Genomic DNA, 24925 nt, shown 5'->3' on the forward strand with positions numbered 1-24925 from the left:
TTTTCAAAAAGTGGGCAAGGCTTAGTAGAAGGGGCGCGGACTCACCTACCCCACAAACATCATAATTTACAGGAAAATGCACGATACTGAGCAAAATGCTTAGACAAATTATAGAAACTCTGATAAGGGTGCATTCACATCACCGTTCAGCTTTCCGTTCTTCAGAAGAAGAAGAGAGAGAGAGAGAAAAGAAAACCTGGATCCCGTAAAAAAACCGGATCCTGTTGATAAAGTTGTCATCCGTTTGAGCCATTTACATCTGAGATCCGTTTTTTTGGCGCTTATTTACCATCCTTTGGCAAAATGTCAGATGTTAGCAGTAAGTCTATGTGTATTATGAAACGCAGTACAAACAGATGTTTTTTTAAACGTGCGGTACCTTTTTTGGGACCATAGCATTTATTATTAGAATAGCCTCAAGTTCTGGCTCAGGAGCTATTGGCTCATTTTCTGCCTTTTTATGCTAAAGACACCCATTGTTATTTTGTGTTCCTGCTTGAAAAAAAGCATGTGCCAACGTGTGCTGCATTTGTCATGGTGTCTTTTAAAAAAAAAAATTCACATTGGCTTTTTTTTTATTTTTGTTATAGAGATCTAAAGAGGAAGTGACATCTGAGGAAGTACACACTTTCCGTTTGCAAAAGGCCTGGTTTGCAGAAAAAAAAAAACGCAAAAAGAACGCCTCAAAATACAAAATTACCATGCATGTAACGGTAACAAAATGCTGCTGTTTATTCAGGCCTTTTTTTGGACTACAGAAAAGGACAAACGAGAACAATGTGTCAAGGATAAAGCATTACGGTAAATAATGAAAAATTGTGCTACTTTTTGAGTTTAAACTTACTTGCCATAGAGTGTCATGTCTCACAGTATCAGAGAGGTTGGCTTCTACTGGCGCTCTCAACCATAATCTTTCATGAAAGTGGTTAGCCAAGAAAGGTATCGCTTTGGTAATCCTTTTCTTACCCTAGTATTATATACTTTTTATCAGCTGGCACAGTTTTTAGTTTTTTTTTCTTTTTTGCTGTATACAACACAGTTCTGCTGCCCTCCTCTGTTTCCTTGCGGTACAACCACCTGCAATACAGGTTTCCTATATTTTAGTCATTAAGGCCTCTTGCAAAAAACAAAGCAAGGATACCGGCCGTGTGCGTCCTGCACTTTCCCGTCCCGCCCTATTGTAAAAACTCATTCCTTTCCGCAAGAATAGGAGATGTTTTCTTTTTTTTGCAGTATGGACATAGGGCCAGACAGATGCTGACAGCACACGGATGACATCCAACCCCAACTGCGTGCGGTCCTCAGAAAAGGCAGATCATACATGGACCGAAAATACAGTCGTGTGCGTGAAAAATCATAGTGAAGATTGCCTCCAGTTAAAGGGGTTGTCCCATGAAGGACATTTCTCAGGTGACAAATATCTGATTGTTGGGCCCCCCAACAATTACTAGGATGAAAATCCAAGCTCTAAATTCTGCCTCACTGCACAACTGAGGACGAGCGGCGGTCATACATGGGCCCTGCCCCTCCATACAGTGTCTACAGGGCTGACGGAAGCAAGTGCTGTACTCGGCTCCATGACAGCAATATTTCTTTTAGTGCCCACACCTGAAGATATCTTTATGGTGCAGCCAAATGGAAATGTATCCCTACAGAGGCTAGAAGAAAGGATTTGTTCCAGGGAAGGGACGCGCGTTTGACACCAGACTTCAAGATATCCCCTGGTAGAGAATGTGGGCATCTTTATGTACACTACTCAAAAAAATAAAGGGAACACAAAAATAACACATCCTAGATCTGAGTTAATTAAATATTCTTCTGAAATACTTTGTTCTTTACATAGTTGAATGTGCTGACAACAAAATCACACGAAAATGGAAATCAAATTTTTCAACCCATGGAGGTCTGGATTTGGAGTCACACTCAAAATTAAAGTGGAAAAACACACTACAGGCTGATCCAACTTTGATGTAATGTCCTTAAAACAAGTCAAAATGAGGCTCAGTAGTGTGTGTGGCCTCCACGTGCCTGTATGACCTCCCTACAACGCCTGTGCATGCTCCTGATGAGGTGGCGGACGGTCTCCTGAGGGATCTCCTCCCAGACCTGGACTAAAGCATCTGCCAACTCCTGGACAGTCTGTGGTGCAACGTGACGTTGGTGGATAGAGCGAGACATGATGTCCCAGATGTGCTCAATTGGATTCAGGTCTGGGGAACACGCGGGCCAGTCCATAGCATCAATGCCTTCGTCTTGCAGGAACTGCTGACACACTCCAGCCACATGAGGTCTAGCATTGTCTTGCATTAGGAGGAACCCAGGGTCAACCGCACCAGCATATGGTCTCAAAAGGGGTCTGAGGATCTCATCTCGGTACCTAATGGCAGTCAGGCTACCTCTGGCGAGCACATGGAGGGCTGTGCGGCCCTCCAAAGAAATGCCACCCCACATCATTACTGACCCAATGCCAAACCGGTCATGCTGGAGGATGTTGCAGGCAGCAGAACGTTCTCCACGGCGTCTCCAGACTCTGTCACGTCTGTCACATGTGCTCAGTGTGAACCTGCTTTCATCTGTGAAGAGCACAGGGCACCAGTGGCGAATTTGCCAATCTTGGTGTTCTCTGGCAAATGCCAAACGTCCTGCACGGTGTTGGGCTGTAAGCACAACCCCCACCTATGGACGTCGGGCCCTCATATCACCCTCATGGAGTCTGTTTCTGACCGTTTGAGCAGACACATGCACATTTGTGGCCTGCTGGAGGTCATTTTGCAGGGCTCTGGCAGTGCTCCTCCTGTTCCTCCTTGCACAAAGGCGGAGGTAGCGGTCCTGCTGCTGGGTTGTTGCCCTTCTACGGCCTCCTCCACGTCTCCTGATGTACTGGCCTGTCTCCTGGTAGCGCCTCCATGCTCTGGACACGACGCTGACAGACACAGCAAACCTTCTTGCCACAGCTCGCATTGATGTGCCATCCTGGATAAGCTGCACTACCTGAGCCACTTGTGTGGGTTGTAGACTCCGTCTCATGCTACCACTAGAGTGAAAGCACAGCCAGCATTCAAAAGTGACCAAAACATCAGCCAGGAAGCATAGGAACTGAGAAGTAGTCTGTGATCACCACCTGCAGAACCACTCCTTTATTGGGGGTGTCTTGCTAATTGCCTATAATTTCCACCTGTTGTCTATCCCATTTGCACAACAGCATGTGAAATTGATTGTCACTCAGTGTTGCTTCCTAAGTGGACAGTTTGATTTCACAGAAGTGTGATTGACTTGGAGTTACATTGTGTTGTTTAAGTGTTCCCTTTATTTTTTTGAGCAGTGTACAATATTGTGGTTTTGCTCATGCTTAACAGTATAGGGGGTGGAAAAGGAAACCGTTTTTCATTTCTATTGATGTCATTTATCAGTAAGGTCCCCAGGCAAACGACTGTATCCATTTTGTGGCCTGCAAATCGTAGATGTGCTAAATATGGATGTGGTCCGTAAATTTTGACAAAAAAAATAACGCACCAAGATGATATATAAATGATTACAATATTAGAGAGACAGGATACGTTTATTGGGAAATTGTACAACTGAAAGGAGGCCCTAATACCCTGTTGGGCCTCCTCTAGCCTGGATACAGGATGAGATACGCAGACATACAGGTTCTGTTTCATATTCTACAGCACATTTCTCACAGATGTTGCAGTTGGACCTATAGATCCCGCACACTCATAGGTTGCCGAAGCTGGCATCTCAGCTGGTCTCATAAATGCTCGATTGGCAATAAATCTGGCAACCAGGCAGCCACGGAAATGCTACAATCGAGTGGAGACATCCCTGGGAAACCCTTACTGTGTGTGGATGACCATTATCCTGCTGAAAAATGCCAGTTGGAAGCCCTGCCATGAGAGGCGACACATGTGGGCACAGGATGTCCTGCACATATCACTACTAGGGGTGACCGACTGTCAAATGTGATGGCTCCGCAGATCATCACACCAGAAGATGGGGCAGTGTGTCGCTACACAGCAAGAGCAGGAGTAAAGCCCTAACCACAAGGCCTCCATAGTGGAACCCAACTATCATTGGATCCCAAACAGAACCTGTATTCGTAGCTAAAGACAATACAGTTCCAGTCCATAGCAGTCCAGGTTTCTCGTTTATGACACTACTGCAAACTAAGGCAACAGTGACTGGCTGTCAATGGCAGGACAGGTAATGGGTGTCATGACACCAAATGTCCTTCTGCTAACTGCCTGGAAATAGTCCGGGCAGGGACAGGGTAGAGGTGTGTAATGAAGGAGCCCCCTGTGTCTGTATGGTGGGAGTTGCTCATGCTTGCCGGCAGATCAAACAATCCTCTCTACTGGTGGTCTGTCTGGGCCGTCCGGAGCCTGTTCTCCGTGTGTGCATACCCTCACATAACCACTGCTCCCACCACCTCCTAACAGCTATATCAGAACAGCCTAGATGGCTGGCAATTCATTGAATTCAAATTCATTTTTTTTGTCAGTGAGTGTATATTGCAAACCTTCTCCTACAGGCATGCTAAGGGTAGTACAGGCGGGTTTCTGGGAGTCTGTGTAAATATCACAAATTGTGCACATGACATAACATATCCTGTGGAACTGACAAAGCATGTCAAAAAAGTTTCCATACGCCACCTCATGGCTGGTACTCAGTGGTACAGAGTATTTTTCATCTCCTCCTCTATACGCCTTTGTGTTTACAGAACCCTTTCAAAACTGTGGAGATGGGCCTGTCTAAATTACACAATACATTTGTTATTTGACATTTTGTGGTGCAATTTGCTGCAGAATTCTGGTAAATTTTACTTTGATGGGCTACTTTCACACTAGCGGCAAGGAACTCCGGCAGGCTGTTCCGGCGGGTGAACAGCCTGTCGGATCCGTGCTGCCGCTAGTGCACGCGTGCCCCTGGACTGCCGCTCCGGCCCCATTGACTATGATGGGGGAGGGCTGGAGTTCCGGCGGCTGCACGGCAAACATGCCCAGAGGCAGCCGGAATAAAACTACGACATGTTGTAGTTTTATTCCGGCTGCCTCTGGGCATGTTTGCCGTGCGGTAGTCCAGGGGCACGCGTGCACTAGCGGCAGCATGGATCCGACAGGCTGTTCACCGGCCGAAACAGCCTGCCGGAGTTCCCTGCCGCTAGTGTAAAAGGTAAGGAGTCTTTTATACCAACTCCTTTCGCTAATGCCTAGATGACATACTCACCCCAGTCCCATCTATATATATGATAATGCTAAAATGTCAGTTTCTTGACATTACTTGGAAAGCTCTCCCAAAAGACTGGAGACTGGCTCTGGATTATGCACGGATTCCTGATGATATACCATCAGTATTGTCATCAGGATTTCATCAGGATTCATATGCGGATTCTTTTCTTCCTGCATTATGGATGCACTCCTATACATTATAATGGAGTATTTAAAAACAAATACACACAAAACTCGGACATGCTGTGGATTTCAAATACCGGCGTTAATTACCGTATACACCCATCTATTCATTAACATTAGCAGGGGGTTCCAGTACATAAAATCTGGGGTATATACGGATTGCAAATACGCTCGGGTAGAAAGAGGCCTTAGGCCAACTGAATGGCGTTAAACCGCGAGCAGACTTCTGCCGCTGTTTCCTGTGGTGTCCACATGCCACCCGTGCCAAAAACGGACTTTTCATCCCTGGAATGGAATCTGTGGATGCAGCATGTTTTCTGGCGCAGAATCCTCAGTGAAATCCATGTCAAAAATGTGTGTTGTGCGAAGCGAGCTTCGGATCATAGGTCAGAGGTCACTTCGGTCAAAATTTTGTTTGACTACTGTACGGAGATTCGTCTCTGTACAGCATTCAAATGTATGGGCTCCGGTGAGGCGAAGTCAGTTATATAATAACTTCGGGGGTTTGATTTTTAAACTTTAAAACCCTTTTAGAACATGGATCCAAAGCTTGATTCGCTCAACACCAGCACAAATCCGCCATGTGAATATCACCTCCCCTCTCTCTCTTACCTTGCTTGTGCCGCGGGGAGATATACGGGTTTTCTCGCTATGTTCTTCTGTTGCACTGAGTAACCTCACTTCTTCTTCCTCCTCTTTCAGAAATATCTTTCTAGACATCCTCTTTTGCTGTAAGGACAGAGACTATAATATAATGATGTGCTATGAGCAGGCATTTTTCTAATATTTTTATTGAAGCGACTGTCCAGTTTAGACAATCTCTTTTCTGTTAGAAGGTCGTCGTCGTCGTCCCCCCCCCACAAAAAAAAAAGCTTACTTCAGTTATAAACTGCGGGGGAACCCACTGAAACCAATGTGTTCTCCGTGTCAGTCACATACAGGTTAGGTCCTGAAGAAGGGCAGATGCTTCCTGCGGCCATTCTCTGCTCCGGCTATTCGATGGCTGTGAATGAGGGACTCACATTTCCCGGTCCCTGACGGTCTCCCAGTCCCTGGTCCCTCTTGACACAGAAAAGTGACTGCCCATTTATCACTGGTTTTGGTGGGTTACATACATGTGATTGGCTGGGCAGTCACATGAATATAATACCCATAACCAAGGAAAAGATCTAGCTCCTCATCATCTGCCTCACGTTTCTCCAACACCTTTATAATCTCATGGGTCAAATGCATACAATCAATATAATCACACATTTCTTCTAAGGCCTCTTGCCTCGTGTGCACGGGAGCGCACAGTATTACAGATTACAATGATGCTGTGCACGTCGGGCCGCCCGCGGTGCTATTGTCCCGCACCTATATGATCTTATGAGTGTGGGACATTAGTCCCACGGGCGTCCCAACATGCACAGCATCATTGTAATCTATGATGCTGTGTGCTCCCGTGCGCACGATCAAAGCCGCTCCGGGACATATGGACCGTATATCTCAGAGGGCATATGGTCGTGGGCAAGAGGCCTAACAGAGGATGTCCTCTTCCCACCCTAGTGCTACATGTCTCACTCCAAACCTTGGACTTCTCATTTTAGGCCTGAGTTTTTCTATCTTCTGTTTCCTCTTTATTTTTAAACTATAGAAGAACTACGGCTTTTACTTCTGATACTTCTGAAATGTTGAGGGACTAAAGGCTCGACACCCAAAGGACCTCAATGAGGTATGTCAGTTTCCATCATGGTGTCCAATCTCATGAAATGTGTAACAGAATCTCCAACATGAACGTGAACAGAACCATAATTCGGACCTGTCACCGCTCCTGACACGCCTGTTAATAGCTTCATGTGTTACTCATGTAATAACAATTCCGGAGCATCTATTCTTATGGCTCTATGTTGTGCCGTTCCTTTATTATTTCTACTAGAAGTTATGAGTGAATTGCTAGCAGTCTGCTATGAAGGTTCTGATAAGTGTTACCTGACATTACCCAATTGGTTCTGCCAGTATAATACTGTGCAGGGACACCCCCCCCCCCCCCCCCTTCTCTCCATCTGGTAACACTCATCTGGACCTTCATTGCAAATTGCCTGTAATGCATTCATAACTTCCACAAGGAATAATAGAGTCATCTAGAATTGTTATTACATGGGGGATGTTGGATAATATTCAGTTTAATATGTGTCTGTTGTATGTGACAAGGAAGCGTTGGTCTTCCAACACACTTTACATGGATGTCTACAGGGATGTCCGCCAAGGAAAGATGGGCTGTCTATGACACTGCTAATGGATTGTGCTGAGGGTAACTCCTCAGACAATAATCTGCAATGTTCATTTGTCCACTCGGCAGCACTATACCGGCCTGCATGGCAGTAGAGGGAGGTTCTGAAGCCTAAAGGGGGTTTTAGAAAATAAATAGTTTTTGTACAATAAATGGTATTATGTGATTTTCTAATACACTCCATGTTGCAGTCTTTCCTCGTCATTCAGTAGGAACTTTTCTCCTTTACTTCCTGCTCATGTGATGGACACAGGAGCGTGTAATCTGCTGGAGCGTGATCACCCGTCATAGATCCTGGGAGTATTACATTATCAGCTGCAGATAATTTATTATATTGGTAAAGCACACTTCATATATACTAGATGAGGGAGAGCAGACTAAGATTAGCAGCTTTCAATCCCCCGTCATTCATTGAGTACAGCGATCCCTCAAGGTAAAACAACCTCAGGATACAACATTTTCAACACACAATTGTCTTTCCAGATATAAATTAGGCGCATTCTCCTACAGCGCAGGGTAAATCAAGACCGGCGCAGAAAGCAGCAGACTTCATAACTCCCCCCTGTGTGTCTCTCATTCAGCAGCCTCCGCCAACCCCCTCCTCTCCCTTCATAGATGTCCATGTGAAAAGCAGGAAAGAAGAAAGCAGCCAGATAAAAGTGGATAGAAGCAATTTTCTTTAAAAAGATACTATATATTACAAAGTTTCTTATAGTCACCTGTGCTATTCATATGGAAAGCTGTTTTATAACGAGGTACGCATTAATATTTCCATCATAAATTCCCATAAGCCTGAAGTCCCTTTTTAGCCTACAGCGCTTGTCTCTGTCAAACTATCCATGAGCTTTGTAGGATATTGAGCAGCTGAGGGCAATGAACTAAAGGGTAACCAGCAGAATGAAGTAATAATCTCCACCAGTTCTACACACTGCTGAAGGGGAGGACTACAGAGGAGCACACAGCACAAGGGTGGAGGTGTCTCTAGGCAGTGGCGTAGCTAGAAATGACTGGGCCCCACAGCAAATTTTTGAATGGGGGCCCCCTCCTCCAGTCATTTTTTCACAACCCCTTCCTTTCATGCCGCCCCCATTCCTGTGGCTAGTAAAGATCGCTCTCTCAGACCAGGCCCGGCAGCTGTTCCATCCGTTTCCTACACTGTCTATACTGTCACTGTATATAATGTCATTGTGTAATACTGTTGAGGGGGCCCTGACAAAATCTTTTAGTCCTCCTCCTCCTGGATGGGCCCCTTCTGGGTCAGGGCCCCAAAGCAGCCCCTTCCCCTATAGCTACGCCCCTGGATATAGGACATGTCACTATTGATTGCAGAAATTTTAGATTATCGTGATCCAAACTGTGGATAAAATCGAGGGATTATAATCCAGCACTGAATATGATAATAAATTTGTATGATCTTAAAGGGATTGTCCCACCATAACAGTTTATCACCTATCGTTAGGACACCCACCAATCACAAGAACAGGGGACAGTTGCGCAGGCACGCTACCACTTCATTTTATCCTCTATGGGACTGCCAGAGATAGCCAAGTGATGTCCTCAGCAGTCAAGACCTTACTACCTCTACTGTGGATAGCTGATAAGTTGTTATGGTGGGACAACATTTTTAAGAAGATGTGTCCCCTCTCCTGACATGTCTGTTTTAGCAACTACTTGCATCCCCCATGTAATAATAATTCGGGAGCATATATTCTTTTCACTCTGTGTTGTGCCATTCCTTTATTATTCCTGCTTGAAGTAATGAATGAATTGCCAGCAGTTTGCAATGAAGATCCAGCTGGGTGTTACCAGTTGGGGGTGTGCCCCAGTGCAGTCTGAAACTATCCAATCAGTGCTTCCAGCGTCAGACTGCGCAGGGACACGACCCCAACTGGTAACACCCAGCTGCACCTTCATTGCAAACTGCCAGCAATTCATTCATTACTTCAAGCAGGAATAATAAAGGAATGACACATCATATAGTCACAAGAATAGATGCCCTAGAATTCTTATTACGTGTGGAATGCAATTAGTTACTAAAGAAGACATGTCAGGCGGGGGGACACGTCCTCTTTAAACTGTGCTGACTCATAGCCCATTTCTCCAGCACAGCAGGTGGAATAATAGTCTCCAACTTCTGATAAGTGGAGCAGGCATAAGTGATCTGTAGTGATACCATGGGCCGCCTCCTGCACAGGAGCATATCCGTTTTTGTGGTCCACAAATCACGGATCTGCAAAACACGGATACTGGCCGAGAGCCTGCCACTATTATTTTTTTTTTACTCCTTTAATAACGGACAAGAATAGGACATGTTTTATTTTTTTGCGGGTGCCGCAAATCGGACAGCGCATCTTTTGCGGCCTCATTGAGATTTATGGGTCCACAACCAACCAAAACCATGTGGACCAAAACTATGGCCGTGTGAATGAGCCCTTATTGTGCTTTCATGAGGCACCATATTCTCCCCAGAGCTTCTAGGGGAAAATAGTGACGCCTTTTATAATTATGTGTTTTTAGGTCCATATTCTGCACTGATTCATCTCTGAATATGTCCTTTGTTTTTGAATTTTAATAAAAAAAAATCATATTTAAAATTAACATTTCATACTTATTTACCTGTTCCCTACGCCCAACCCACCCGAGCGTACTTCCTCCTGGAGAATAAAAATTAATTTACATCAGTTTTTCCCGTATTCTGTGCTAATGATACAATGGGGTTGGGATCTACTCTGCCTCAACACTGCCATTGTCAGATCTCCAATTCTTCCAGATCTTCATATCTTTATAGCGTGTATAGCAGGGATGCCCTCCAGCTGCTGCAAAACTACAAATATCCAGCATGCCCTAATAGGTGTAGGCTGCCCAAGCATGCTGAGAGTTGTAGTTTTGAAACAGCTGGAGGACCGTGGATTGGGCATCCCTGGTTTAGAGACTGTTTTCCTGACACACAGTTCCAACATGCGGCATATACAGTGCCATGCAAAAGTATTCACCCCCCTTGACTTTTTTCGTATTCTGTTACATTACAGCCTTAAGTTCAATGTTTTGTAAATCTGAATTTTTTGTGATGGATCAGAACACAATAGTCTAATTTGGTGAAGTGAAATGAGAAAAATATATAAATAAAACTATTGTTTAGAAATATAAAAAAGAAAATTGTGTGCGTATGTATTCACCCCCTTTGTTAGGAAACCCATAAAAAGCTCTGGTGCAACCAATTACCTTCAGTAGTCACATAATTAGTAAAATGTCCACCTGTGTGCAATCTAAGTGTCACATGATCTGTCATTACATATACACACCATTTTTGAAAGGCCCCAGAGGTTACAACACCTAAGCAAGAGGCATCACTAACCAAACACTGCCATGAAGACCAAGGAACTCTCCAAACAAGTAAGGGACAATGATGTTGAGAAGTACAAGTCAGGGTTAGGTTATAAAAAAAATATCCAAATCTTTGATGATCCCCAGGAGCACCATCAAATCTATCATAACCAAATAGGAAGAACATGGCACAACAGCAAACCTGCCAAGAGACGGCCGCCAACCAAAACTCACGGACCGGGCAAGGAGGGCATTAATCCGAGAGGCAGCACAGAGACCTAAGGTAACCCTGGAGGAGCTGCAGAGTTCCACAGCAGAGACCAGAGTATCTGTACATAGGACGACAATAAGTCGTACGCTCCATAGAGTTGGGCTTTATGGCAGAGTGGTCAGAAGAAAGCCATTACTTTCAGCAAAAAACAAAGGCACATTGTGAGTTTGTGAAAAGGCATGTGGGAGACTCCTAAAATGTATGGAGGAAGGTGCTCTGGTCTGATGAGACTAAAATTGAACTTTTTGGCGATCAAATTAAAACGCTATGTCTGGAGCAAACCCAACACATCACATCACCCAAAGAACACCATCCCCACAGTGAAACATGGTGGTGGTGGCAGCATCATACTGGGGGGATGGGACTGGGAAACTGGTCAGAGTTGAGGGAAAGATGGATGGTGCTAAATACAGGGATATTCTTCAGCAAAACCTGCACCACTCTGTGCGTGATTTGAGGCTAGGACGGAGGTTCACCTTCCAGCAGGACAATGACCCCAAACACACGGCTAAAGCAACACTTGAGTGGTTTAAGGGGTAACATGTAAATGTGTGGGAATGGCCTAGTCAAAGCCCAGATCTCAATCCAATAGAAAAGCTATGGTCAGATTTAGGCTACTTTCACACTAGCGTTCAGGGCTCCGCTTGTGAGTTCCGTTTGAAGGGGCTCACAAGCGGCCCCGAACGGATCCGTCCAGCCCTAATGCATTCTGAATGGATGCGGATCCGCTCAGAATGCATCAGTTTGGCTCCGTTTGTCCTCCGCTCCGCTGGCGGACACCTGAACGCAGCTTGCAGCGTTCAGGTGTCCGCCTGGCCGTGCGGAGGCAAACGGATCCGTCCAGACTTACAATGTAAGTCAATGGGGACGGATCCGTTTGAAGTTGACACAGTATGGCTCAATTTTCAAACGGATCCGTCTCCCATTGACTTTCAATGTAAAGTCAAAACGGATCCGTTTGCATTATCATGAACAAAATGGTAATGCAAACGGATCCGTTCTGAACGGATCTAAACGTTTGCATTATAGGTGCGGATCCGTCTGGGCACATACCAGACGGATCCGACCTAAACGCAGGTGTGAAAGTAGCCTTAAAGATTGCTGTTCACAAGCACCAACCATCCAACTTGAAGGAGCTGGAGCAGTTTTGCGAGGAGGAATGGGCAAAAATCCCAGTGGTAAGATGTGGCAAGCTCATAGAGACTTATACAAAGCGACTTGGAGCTGTGATTGCTGCGAAAGGTGGCTCCACAAAGTATTGACTTTAGGGGGGTGAATAGTTATGCACATTGACTTTTTCTGTTATTTTCTCCTATTTGTTTGCTTCACCATAAAAAAAAAAACAACTTCAAAGTTGTGGGCCTGTTCTGTAAATTACATGATGCAAATCCTCAAACAATCCATGTTAATTCCAGGATGTGAGGCACCAAAACACGAAAAAAGTCAAGGGGGTGAATACTTTTGCAAGGCACTGTATACTGAGGACGGGTCATTGGTAGTGGAGAGTAAGGGTTCACTTGGCAGGACGTGTTAAACTATTGTGTCGTTTATCTTGACGCCCACATAGAACTTGCATTCCTGGAGGTCTAAAGTCAATCTTATGATCAGGCTCTATGTACAGATCTGCCAGGCACGGAAGGAAGGAGTCTGGGAATGTAACTGCATATCCCTGAGAAATATGGTGATGTGAACACGGACATGACCCCGATCAACAAGTGATGTGTCTGACCAGCGAGTGGTTCTAGGTGGAGCTGCGCCCATGATGGGGCTCATGTATCAATACGGTTGATTGTACAAGATTTGACATTACAAGCAAGTGGATATATTTCTATTTCACAGCATGTTTTGCAAGTGTGCGTTTAGATCACTCACCTCCATTCAAAAAAGCCATTACCTGACACACTTGGCACTTTTTTTGGCCATAGAAAACGAAGGATACTTTAAAGGGCTTGTCCAGAATTTTACTACTAATGGCTAATAGGATCAACAATATCTAATCAGCGGGGATCTCGGAAGTCGGCAACAAAACTACATTGTGCACTGGACGGAGCTGGTCACTGCAGCGCTGCTCCCATTCACTTCAATAGGAGCAGTACACCAGTACCCACCAGACACTGGACAGAGCTGTGGAGTTCTGGCGGCGACTTTCGGCACTGGAGCTTCTGCAGAACAGCTGATTGACAGGGGGGCCACCAATCAGATACTGATATCCAGCAGAATCCTGGACAACCTCTTTAAAGGGGTTATCCAATCCTATAAAAAGCCCCCACCCATATGCCAGGCCCCTCCCTGCACCGCTCCTGGTCCCCGCACCACCGCTGCTACTTCTCCCCGTGCGCGGATGAAAACTTCCTGTGTCAGGGGGAAAGCAGCCAATGGCAGGCGGGGACGAGCCTCCCTAGCATCGCGGGTGAAGCTAGGGAGGCTCGTCCCAGTCCCCGCCTGCCATTGGCTCCTCCCCTCCCCCCCGACATTTTCATCCGTGCATAGGGAGAACCAGCAGCGGCGGTGCGGGGACCAGGAGTGGGGACCCAGGTAAGTATATTCCCTGTGAGGGGCCCGGCATATGGGGAGGCTTTTTATAGGATTGGATAACCCCTTTAAGTACATGTTCTGCTAAGAAACTTATGGCGGGTGAAGAGGAGGCGGCTTCAAGTACTTTAAAACCCCACTGTGTTTAGAATAAAACATTGAATATATTTTAAAAATCTGTCCCCATCTAGAGGGTGCTCACTGCATACTGATTCATGTTTTAGTTGAATATGAGCTCCCTCTAGTGGCAACTGCAGGGAGAAGGAATTTTATAATTTAAAGGCTATGAACATGAAAAAAAGTAGTGAGCAAGTTGAATGCAGCCTCCATTCGGTCTCAGACCCCTCTCTCCTCAATATATAGCTGGTATAGCCATAAGTGGGTTGTTTTTTTTGCTAGGAGGAGAGTTTTTATTGGTATTACTTGCTCCATTTTGGGCAGCAGGGTGGCTCAGTGGTTAGTATCAGTGCTGGGGTCCTAGGTTCAAATCCGACCAAGGACAACATCTGCATGGAGTTTGTATGTTCTCCCTGTGTTTGCCTGGGTTTCTCCAGGTTCTCTGGTTTCCTCCACAGACATACTGATAGGGAACTTACATTGTGAGCCCCCACTGGGGACAGCGGGTGGTAATGTCTGTAAAGCGCTGCGGAAAATGTCAGCGCTATATACAGGTTCTTCTCCAAAAATTAGCATATTGTGATAAAGTTCATTATTTTCTGTAATGTACCGATAAACATTAGACTTTCATATATTTTAGATTCATTACACACAACTGAAGTAGTTCAAGCCTTTTCTTGTTTTAATATTGATGATTTTGGCATACAGCTCATGAAAACCCAAAATTCCTATCTCAAAAAATTAGCATATTTCATCCGACCAATAAAAGAAAAGTGTTTTTAATACAAAAAAAGTCAACCTTCAAATAATTAAGTTCAGTTATGCACTCAATACTTGGTCGGGAATCCTTTTGCAGAAATGACTGCTTCAATGCGGCGTGGCATGGAGGCAATCAGCCTGTGGCCCTGCTGAGGTGTTATGGAGGCCCAGGATGCTTCAATGGCGGCCTTAAGCTCATCCAGAGTGTTGGGTCTTGCGTCTCTCAACTTTCTCTTCCCAATATCCCACAGATTCTCTATGGGGTTCAGGTCAGGAGAGTTGGCAGGCCAATTGAGCACAGTAATACCATGGTCAGTAAACCATTTACCAGTGGTTTTGGCACTGTGAGCAGGTGCCAGGTCGTGCTGAAAAATGAAATCTTCATCTCCATAAAGCTTTTCAGCAGATGGAAGCATGAAGTGCTCCAAAATCTAGCTAGCTGCATTGTCCCTGCCCTTGATAAAACACAGTGGACCAACACCAGCAGCTGACATGGCACCCCAGACCATCACTGACTGTGGGTACTTGACACTGGACTTCAGGCATTTTGGCATTTCCCTCTCCCCAATCTTCCTCCAGACTCTGGCACCTTGATTTCCGAATGACATGCAAAATTTGCTTTCATCCGAAAAAAGTACTTTCGACCACTGAGCAACAGTCCAGTGCTGCTTCTCTGTAGCCCAGGTCAGGCGCTTCTGCCCCTGTTTCTGGTTTAAAAGTGGCTTGACCTGGGGAATGCGGCACCTGTAGCCCATTTCCTGCACACGCCTGTACACGGTGGCTCTGGATGTTTCTACTCCAGACTCAGTCCACTGCTTCCGCAGGTCCCCCAAGGTCTGGAATCGGTCCTTCTCCACAATCTTCCTCAGGGTCCGGTCACCTCTTCTCGTTTTGAAGCGTTTTCTGCCACACTTTTTCCTTCCCACAGACTTCCCACTGAGGTGCCTTGATACAGCACTCTGGGAACAGCCTATTCGTTCAGAAATTTCTTTCTGTGTCTTACCCTCTTGCTTGAGGGTGTCAATGATGGCCTTCTGGACAGCAGTCAGGTCAGCAGTCTTACCCATGATTGCGGTTTTGAGTAATGAACCAGGCTGGGAGTTTTTAAAAGCCTCAGGAATCTTTTGCAGGTGTTTAGAGTTAATTAGTTGATTCAGATGATTAGGTTAATAGCTCGTTTAGAGAACCTTTTCATGATATGCTAATTTTTTGAGATAGGAATTTTGGGTTTTCATGAGCTGTATGCCAAAATCATCAATATTAAAACAAGAAAAGGCTTGAACTACTTCAGTTGTGTGTAATGAATCTAAAATATATGAAAGACTAATGTTTATCAGTACATTACAGAAAATAATGAACTTTATCACAATATGCTAATTTTTTTAGAAGAACCTGTATAAGAGAGTATAATAAATGACACTAAACCCCATAGACGCTGCTGTCAAGTGTGCCTTTGGCAGCTCGCAATTGCGTTTGGGACGATAATGGGGACAGAGAGAGCCAGTTAGACAGAGGGGGCTCCCTCTGTATCCCTCTGCAATTGTGGGGTGCTAATGTGTTGCCTATTAGACTTTTCCATAGGCAGCCAACCAGTGTTTCAGTGATAGGCTATATTGCACTAGTATACAAGGTATACCAACGCATTTTGCGGAACAGAATTGTGGACCCGTGTGAATAGACCCTAAGGGTTTATGGACACTACAGTGATTCCCGTCTATGTGCTGCCCATGGGCATGGATCCACTGAATTCTATGGCCGCTTTCAGACAAGCGTATTTGCAATGCGTATATAGTCCGGATTTAATGTACCAGAATCCGATGCTAATGTTAATGAATAGAGCTATTCACATGGGCGTATAATTTCCGTCAGTATTTGAAATCCGCGGCATGTCCGAATTTTGTGTGTATTTGTTTCCAAATACTCCATTATAATGTATAGGAGTGCATCAAAAAATGCATGGAGGAAAGAGTGCGCATGTAAATCCAGATGAAATACTGAAGCAACACTGATGACAATACTGATGGTATATGATCAGAATACTGGCGGATTTCAATACGCTCGTCTGTAAGCGGCCTATGGGTAACAGCACACAATGCGGATTCTGGGAGAAAAACAGCAGCCTAATAAAGTATCAGCCAATGAACCAAATCTCCCAAATATCATGTACACATTGCACACCGCTGTGCGAACTTTAAAATCCGTAGAATGTCAATTGTATATGCGACTCTACACCTTATATATAGTTTTTTCTCCCCCTAGTCTTCCATAGGGTTACTAAAATAAAATCCACACCAAAACTCCATAAAAAACGCAAAAAAAAAACATGATAAATAGTGCAGTTTTATGTGCGGGTTCTCTTGCGGTTTTCATGTGGATTTTCCGCACACCAATCCGCAACATGTGCAGGCAGCCTATACTGTATGTATATTCAGACACCCATGTTACATGCGGACGGGAGGCGCGCTCTCTACTCAGCGGGTCCGCGGACAGCGCGGCCTTCCAGGTGCGCTCCAGTTTTTCATTGATCCATTGCTTAGAAAACTACAAAACAGATATGGAGAAAAAGGCGAAAAAGAAAAGCAAAAAGACTGGCAGTTTTGCGGATGCAGAACTGTGATGTAAACTGGTTTGACTATTTCTGCAAACTGGACACGTACATGTGTATAAGGCCACTCAACCGTATTTTGGGTTCGAGTCTGATCCGAATTTGTTTGCGAATCGCACACAGACCCATTTTTTTTTTTTTTTATTTGTGGCTGTTTCCCAAATCAGTGCTATTTTTGTCCATTTTGCGGACATGACTAGCCATTCCTGTAGGGAAACTGCGACGCACAGACATATCGCGGTTTTTGTGGACCGCGAAACCGATATGGTCGTAAGTATGAGGCCTCAAGCCTAAATATGTACAAGAGATATGACATTGGCACACATGACAGGTGACTACAGGTGTGTATATGTATATCTACCCATTGTATATGTATATAAAGCGTGTGTTACCCAGCCAGCTCCTGCTCTGCTCCGGCACACTGTCGGCGATCCTGCCCCTGACTACCGTACTGTGTGCACAGAGACAGTGGACTCTGGACTCATAAAGCATTGTGTGATGCATTCATCTCCCTGCCCGCACTGATACAACAGGTTGCTGCTGTCAGGCGCTGGACACGCCCCTCATCTAATCCCCCGCCCCTTATATGTCAATCATCTGCAGTCCACGCCCATCAAAATATTCTCCGCCTAGCCACGCCCCGAGCAATCCCTTGCGCGTGTCGTAATCACGCAGTGACGTCATTAGGATGCGTCCTGTAGTTCTGTTTTGATTGCCGAGTGACGCGTACTGTGTCCTGTCATGCAGTCATGGCTGGAGGGCTGTGCTTGTGCGGCGTGTTACGGTGAGTGGCTCGGTAATGACAGGACACTGCCGCCTCCCTTGGTGACGGCCACAATGAGTTGCTGTTATGGCTATACATGACTTTTCTTCTTCTATGTTTCCCCCTCCAGCCTGCTGACGTCACTCTTCGTCCCTGCGCTCGTCGCCAGCATCACTGTCACCCTCCTGATATTCCTTCTTCTCCTCTGTGTCCGCTTGTGGATTGGGAAGAAGAGAAAAGCATCCGCACAGCTCGGCAAAGATGGCAGAGAGCAGAAAGTAGTGGCGTTCTTTCACCCCTACTGCAATGCAGGAGGTGGCGGTGAAAGGGTGCTGTGGTGTGCGCTGCGCGCTTTGCAAAAAAGGTATATTATTAAGTGTGAGGGTGCTGATAGTCAGACTTTTAAAGGGGGTATTCCCATCTTAGACAATGGGGGTATAGCGCTAGGATATGCCCCCATTGTCTGATAGGTGCAGGTCCCACCTCTGGGACCCACAAATACAAGGAGAACGGAGTGGAGAAAGTTGAGGAGGGTGCACTGCGCATGCGCAGCCGTCCTCCATTCATTTCTATGGAGCCGCCAAAAATAGCTGAGCGTTGGCTCAGCTATTTCCGTCGGCCCCATAGAAATGAATGGGAGCGGTGGCCTCTCATGCGCTGTGCGCTCCCATTCACTTCGATTGGTGGTGGACTGACCCTAGGAAACCCAGGGTCCTCCAGCCACAACTCTCCCCCGCTCCATTCTCCTTGTAGGTGCAGGTCCCAGAGGTGGGACCCGCACCTATCAGATAATGGGGGCATATCCTAGCGATATGCCCCCGTTGTCTAAGATGGGATAACCCCTTTAAGAACACTTAAAGGGTCACTGAGTTTTTCTAAAACGTTCTATATGTCATAGAAACATGTCAAAAGCCTTTTCTTTGGTGGGGGTCTGAGTGACCACCGCCTATCGCTAGCACAAGGCGAGAGAAGTGTCCACATCTCGCGTGCAATATGTGAGCCATTCTCTCATCTTGTTATAGGGATTGGTGGGGGTCTCGGGACTCAGGTTTTCTGATAACTTGGTGACCCTTTAATTAATACCATTAGTGGACATTGTTGATTTTAAAGGGATATTTATGAGGCTGTCATTTAATTATCATATGTAAGAACATTTAAAGGGTTTTCCCACTAATGGGGTCCCTCATACTAGTGGAGAGGTGATAAATGTTCTGAGAGGCATAGCTGCCTGACAGCACTAGTAATACGTGCCCTCCCCAAGAAGTAACACGTTTGGACAACTCATTGCACCATTCCTCTGTTATTGTATAATTCGACAACTGGGTGTTACCATTCCCCTGTCAATAGAATGTGTCACAGTCTAACACTCGGATTGGATAGTGTCAGATTGTGCAGGGACGTGCCCAGTTGTCGAGTTACTCATACATTTCCAGGAGGAATAAAAAAGGAACGGCACAATGCAGAGCTTTTGTTTTATGAGGAATAAGAGTAGATACAGGAGAGGTGACAGGTTTTCTTTATTTTTAGTGTAATGAATCTAATATGGACACAGCAGTATTACGGTAAATCCATATGGGAAAGATACAAAATATCCAACTGCTGCCAAGAAATGCAGTAGATTACCAAGTTGTTGAGTTGTGAGTATTTAAAGGGGTATTCCGGTAAAGTAACTTAATTTTTGAAAAACTGCATTAAGGCTGCAAGCTGTGACCCAACGAGAACAGATTATATATATATATATATATATATATTTATATATATATATATATATATATATATAACCAGAACCCATATATTTACATATATATAACCAGAACCCATATATTTACCTTGCAGTCCATTTGTCTAGCTCCTGTGTGAGCCGGCAACACACTGAGTGTCATGGCGCCTGATCTTCCCTCACAAAACTACAATCCCCACAATCCCTAGCTTTCCTGCTTTGAGTGTTGATGGTTACTGATTGGCTGCCTGATGTCACAGTCCGGTCACGCCCCCTCTACCCAGTAATCTCCAGCACACTAACACGCCCTTTGTTTCACAAGACATTTAGCAAGAGAATTGATAGCCACACACTGAGCATGCTCGACCTAACAAAGGCTCCGAACTACAGGTCGATGCCATGGTAATTTATGGGAAGCAGAGGAAGAAAACTACTTTTTACTACTGAACTGTAAATATGGGAAATTTACATTTATTTTAGGAAATTACTAGAGATGAGCGAATTTCAGGTTATAAAAATTCGTTCGCTTCGTTTACTGGTTAAAGGTGAATTACGTTATGGATTCAGTTACCACGGACCATAACGCAATTCTATGACGGAATGCCTTTAGAGGCATTCCGTTATTAATTTCGTCATAATAGAAGTCTATGGGCTACATTACTGATCCGTCCCATTTCCGTTATGCAGGGGGAGTCCTCTTTTGCATAATGGATACGGGACGGATCCGTTATGCAGGCCATAGACTTCTATTATGACGGAATGCCTCTAAAGGCATTCCGTCATAGAATTGCGTTATGGTCCGTGGTAACGGAATCCATAACGCACTTCACCTTTTACCAGTAAACGAAGCGTGAACGAATTTCGTAACCTGAAATTCGCTCATCTCTAGTAATTACTGAACATTAGTCTAAAACATAAGTTATATTTATGGTAACCGGAATACCCCTTTAAAGGGAACCTGTCAGGTGTCTTCTGCCCTATCTGAGAGCAAGTTTTTACAGTGGGAGAGAAGCTGAGCTCTTTAATTTATAGGTTTATGTGATCTGGTAAATCCTAACAGGACTCCTAAAGCCTCATGGAACACGGTCCGTGAGAAACCGGACGGCGTCATTGGTTGCTATGATGCCGTGCGCTCCTGCAATGCCAGTTCGGTATCTCACGGACCGTGTTCCACAGACGTCTGCATGAAGCTTAAGAGAGAGTGTCCTGTTTACCCACCTACACATAGTGATTGATGGCCTTCTATTTACATACTGATGCAGGGAGAGCTGTCTGTCATCATGTTTGGAGGGGGGTATCAGGACTCTTCCTGTCTTTCCAAGGAGTCCTGTCAGGATTTACTCTGCTTTTTATTCAGTAATCCTGCTCCCAATCACCCTCTATATTGCAGAGCTCAGGTTCTGCTCTCAGATAGGTCAGCAGAAATCACTTGACAGGTTCCCTTTAAGGATTTACCTCTACTTCATTTTAATATATGAAGGCAATTATTGATTTTAGCTTTTTTTTTTTTTAATACTGTGAAGAAGGATTGAGCTCCATTTCTGCTGTTCCCACAATAGCTATATGTTCAGCGTATATATGTGTGTCAGGAGGAGCTATGTACATCAACACCCCGCACCCCTGCTAATCAGCTGTTTCGAGGTACTCTGGCACTAGAAGTAGTTGCCAGAACGTCACAGCTCCTTCCACTGTGTAGTGTAAGGCCCAATTCACATGACCGCATCCGTTTTGCAGCCCGCAAATTGCAGATCCGCAAAACACAGATACCAGCCGTGTGTGTGTCCTGCACATTCTGCCCTATGTTACAAATGCCTATTCTCGTCCACAAAACGGACAAGAATAGGACATGGTCTGTCTTTTTTGCAGGGCCCCGGATCGGATGTACGGATGTGGACAGCACACAGTGTGATGTCCGCATTTTTTGCGGCCCCGTTGAAATGAATGGGTCCAACAAAGATACGGTCGTGTAAATGGGGCCTAGCATTGCTGATTACTGCAGCGCTGGTCCTATTGTAGTGAATGGAGCAATACTGCAGTGACCTGCCCTGTGAACGAACCGCACAATGGACAGAGCCGTGTAGTCCCTGCACCAGCGCTACACGGGAACAGATGATTAGTGGTGGTTCAGGGTATCAGACCCCCCACTGATCAGATATTGATGGTGTATCTTGAGGATAGCGCATCAATATAAATAACCCTGGAATACCCTTTAAATAATGCCATAGATTTTGGTTTGAATGTTTTTTATTTATTTCATTTTGCAGGTATAAAGATGCCATATATGTTGTTTACACCGGCGACAAAGATGTCTCGGGAGAAGAGATCCTCGCTGGGGCAGGCGGCAGATTTAATATCAAGTTATCCTACCCTGTTAAGTTTGTCTTCTTGGAAAAACGTTACCTGGTAGAAGACAGACTGTACCCACATTTCACCCTTCTGGGACAGAGCTTGGGCTCCATTCTGTTAGGCTGGGAGGCTCTGGTGAAATGCGTGCCTGATGTTTATATTGATTCCATGGGCTATGCATTTACATTGCCTTTATTCAAATACCTGGGGGGCTGTCGTGTGGGCTGCTACGTGCACTACCCAACCATCAGCACAGACATGCTGTCTATTGTCCGGGACCACACCGCTCGGTTCAACAACGCTGCTTTCATCTCCAACAACCCTGTCCTGAGCAGGCTGAAGCTGATTTACTATGTCTTGTTTGCACTTATTTACGGCTGGGTTGGATCCTGCAGCGATATGATAATGGTTAACTCCACGTGGACCTTCAACCATGTCTTGGATTTGTGGAAATGCAGCGATCGCATCAGCATCGTTTATCCACCTTGTGATGTGCAGACGTTTTTAGATATTGAACTGAGTCAGAAGCATGAGTTAAAAAAACACTCTGTGGTGTCTATCGGCCAGTTTAGGCCGGAGAAAGACCACAAACTGCAGATCCGGGCATTTAGTACTTTGCTGGCAAAGAAGACTCCAGAGGAAAGAGCAAATCTGAAGCTCATTCTTATCGGGGGGTGTCGCAACGAACAAGATGAGCTCCGAGTGTCCGGGCTGAAGAAGCTCGCTGCGGACTTGGGAGTTCCTGTAGAGTTTAAAGTTAACATTCCCTTTGAAGAGCTGAAGAAGCATCTGGGTGAAGCCACCATTGGTCTCCATACAATGTGGAATGAGCACTTTGGAATTGGTAAGAATCTCTTGGGGTGTTTTAGTTTTTAATGTGGTTTGGGCCTAGAATTACATGAATAACATGTGAAAGGGGTTGTGCCACGGTCTATGTAAGAACCATAGACCTGAATAGAGTGGGGGACTGACTCCTTGTTCTCTGGATCACTGGTTTATGACCTTTGGATATGTACATTTTGTGGGATTATCCCTAAGGCCTCTTTCACACGGGCAGCACATGTGAGGGCCAGACAAGATGCGGGTGCGTTGCGGGAAAATGCGCGATTTTTCCGTGCGAGTGCAAAGTGTTTTAATACGTTTTGCGCGTGAGAAAAATCAGCATGTTTGGTAGATTTTATTATTTTCCCTTATAACATGATAATACAGAATGCTTAGTAAAATATCCATTGAGGGGTTAAAAATAATAAACAAATTTAACTCCCCCCATCCACTTGATCGCGTAGCGGATCTGCTCTTCTTTCTACTTTCTTCAGGACCTGGCTAAAGGACCTTTTGACGTCACTGTGCTCATCACATGGTCCATGACCATGGTGATGGACCATGTGATGAGCACAGTGACGTCACCACAGATCCTTTTCATCAAAAAATAAAGAAGACATGCCAGGCTGAGCGTTTAAGTGGATTAAGGTGAGTTTATTAATTGTTTTTTATTTTTTATCCCTCTATCACTATTTTACTAAGCATTCTGTATTAAGAATGCTATTATTTTCCCTTTATAACCATGTTATAATGGAAAATAATAAAGATCGGGTCCCCATCCTGATCGTCACCTAGCAACCGTGCGTGAAAATCGCACCGCATCCGCACTTGCTTGCAGATGCTTGCGATTTTCACCCCATTCACTTCTATGGGACCTGCATTGTGTGAAAAACAATATAGAGCTTGCTGCCGTTTTCATACAACGCACCAGTGATGCGTGAAAATCACTGCTGATGTACACAGCCCCATTGAAGTGAATGGAGCCGGATTCAGTCCGGGTGCAATGCGTTCACATTGCACCCGCACAGAATTCTCGCCCGTGTGAAAGGCGCCTAAGAGTCACAAGTTATTGTGCTTGCCACTAATTTATAAGAAGAGTTAATGAATTCTGTACCTTAGATAATCTCTTGTTAGCAGGGTCCCTTAAAGGGTTATTTCCATTTCTAAAATGATGGTATATTAGTAGGATGTGTTATCACTTTATGGTCAGTGAGGGTCTGACCACTAGGATCCCTGGCCATCCGGGGAATGAAGGGGTAAATAGCATTGTGGCCCCTTAGAGTTTTTCCCTGGCGACCCAGCTGGGCAAGGACCTGCGCTCGGTCCCATTCACAAGAGTGGACATTCATTGTTAGGATGATCTGTGAGGGTGCTAGAGGTCAGAACCCCATATTCTGGCCCATCTTTGATAAGCCGATCACAGGTTGTCCACATGCTGAACGCTCCAGGAATCAGGATTCTCTAGTTGGGTATTTGATAATAAGAATGCTAGTTCTACACCAGACGATTACTTTAATGAATAACTCCATCTATATAACAACTAACCTTTCATGTGATACTTACCTTTACAGGAGTGGTTGAGTGCATGGCAGCGGGAACAATCATTTTAGCTCATAACTCTGGAGGACCCAAACTGGACATTGTGATCCCGTATGATGGACATGACACCGGCTTTCTGGCAGACAGTGAGGAGAGCTATGCTTCTGCTATGGACCGCATCCTGGCGATGTCTGAAGACGGCCGACTACAGATCCGGCAGAATGCTAGACGCTCGGTTTCTAGATTCTCTGACCAGGAGTTTGAAGTCAATTTTCTCTCTGCTACAGAGCTTCTATTTAAATAGGGCAGGGCTTTTGGTGAAGGTTATGTGTATATAGTGTGGTCAACCGGAAGGAAGGGTGTAAAATATTTTTGTATTGAACCGATAATGTATATTAAAAGTGATTAACTCCTCAGCTACTATATGTATTCTTCATAGTTGAT

General features: G+C 45.1%; 2 protein-coding genes across 4 annotated transcripts in view; one reads left to right on the forward strand and one right to left on the reverse strand.

Annotated features, from left to right (window-relative positions):
- ATP7B (ATPase copper transporting beta) overlaps positions 1–17743 on the reverse strand; it is an 88414-nt gene extending 70671 nt beyond the window's left edge. The window contains exons 1-3 of one of the 3 annotated variants that reach the window (XM_040426054.1): positions 8403–8526; positions 6289–6445; positions 6024–6140 (exon numbers count right to left, since the gene is read on the reverse strand). In XM_040426054.1, coding sequence (XP_040281988.1) covers positions 6024–6131 — 108 coding nt within the window. In that variant the 5' untranslated portion in view covers positions 6132–6140; positions 6289–6445; positions 8403–8526. Of the gene's footprint in view, positions 1–6023; positions 6141–6288; positions 6446–8402; positions 8537–17683 lie in introns of those variants that run through there. The other 2 variants (XM_040426053.1, XM_040426052.1) reach the window with 2 other exon arrangements.
- Positions 17744–17970: 227 nt separating this feature from the next.
- Positions 17971–24906, forward strand: ALG11 (ALG11 alpha-1,2-mannosyltransferase). Its single transcript, XM_040426055.1, has 4 exons — positions 17971–18075; positions 18185–18418; positions 22039–22964; positions 24514–24906. Exons 1-4 carry the CDS (start codon positions 18041–18043, stop codon positions 24783–24785), a joined length of 1467 nt encoding a protein of 488 aa, XP_040281989.1. The 5' UTR covers positions 17971–18040; the 3' UTR covers positions 24786–24906.
- Positions 24907–24925: the final 19 nt, after the last annotated feature.

This window comes from Bufo bufo, chromosome 3 (genome assembly GCF_905171765.1).
Source record: "Bufo bufo chromosome 3, aBufBuf1.1, whole genome shotgun sequence".
Classification (NCBI taxonomy): Eukaryota; Metazoa; Chordata; class Amphibia; order Anura; family Bufonidae; genus Bufo; species Bufo bufo.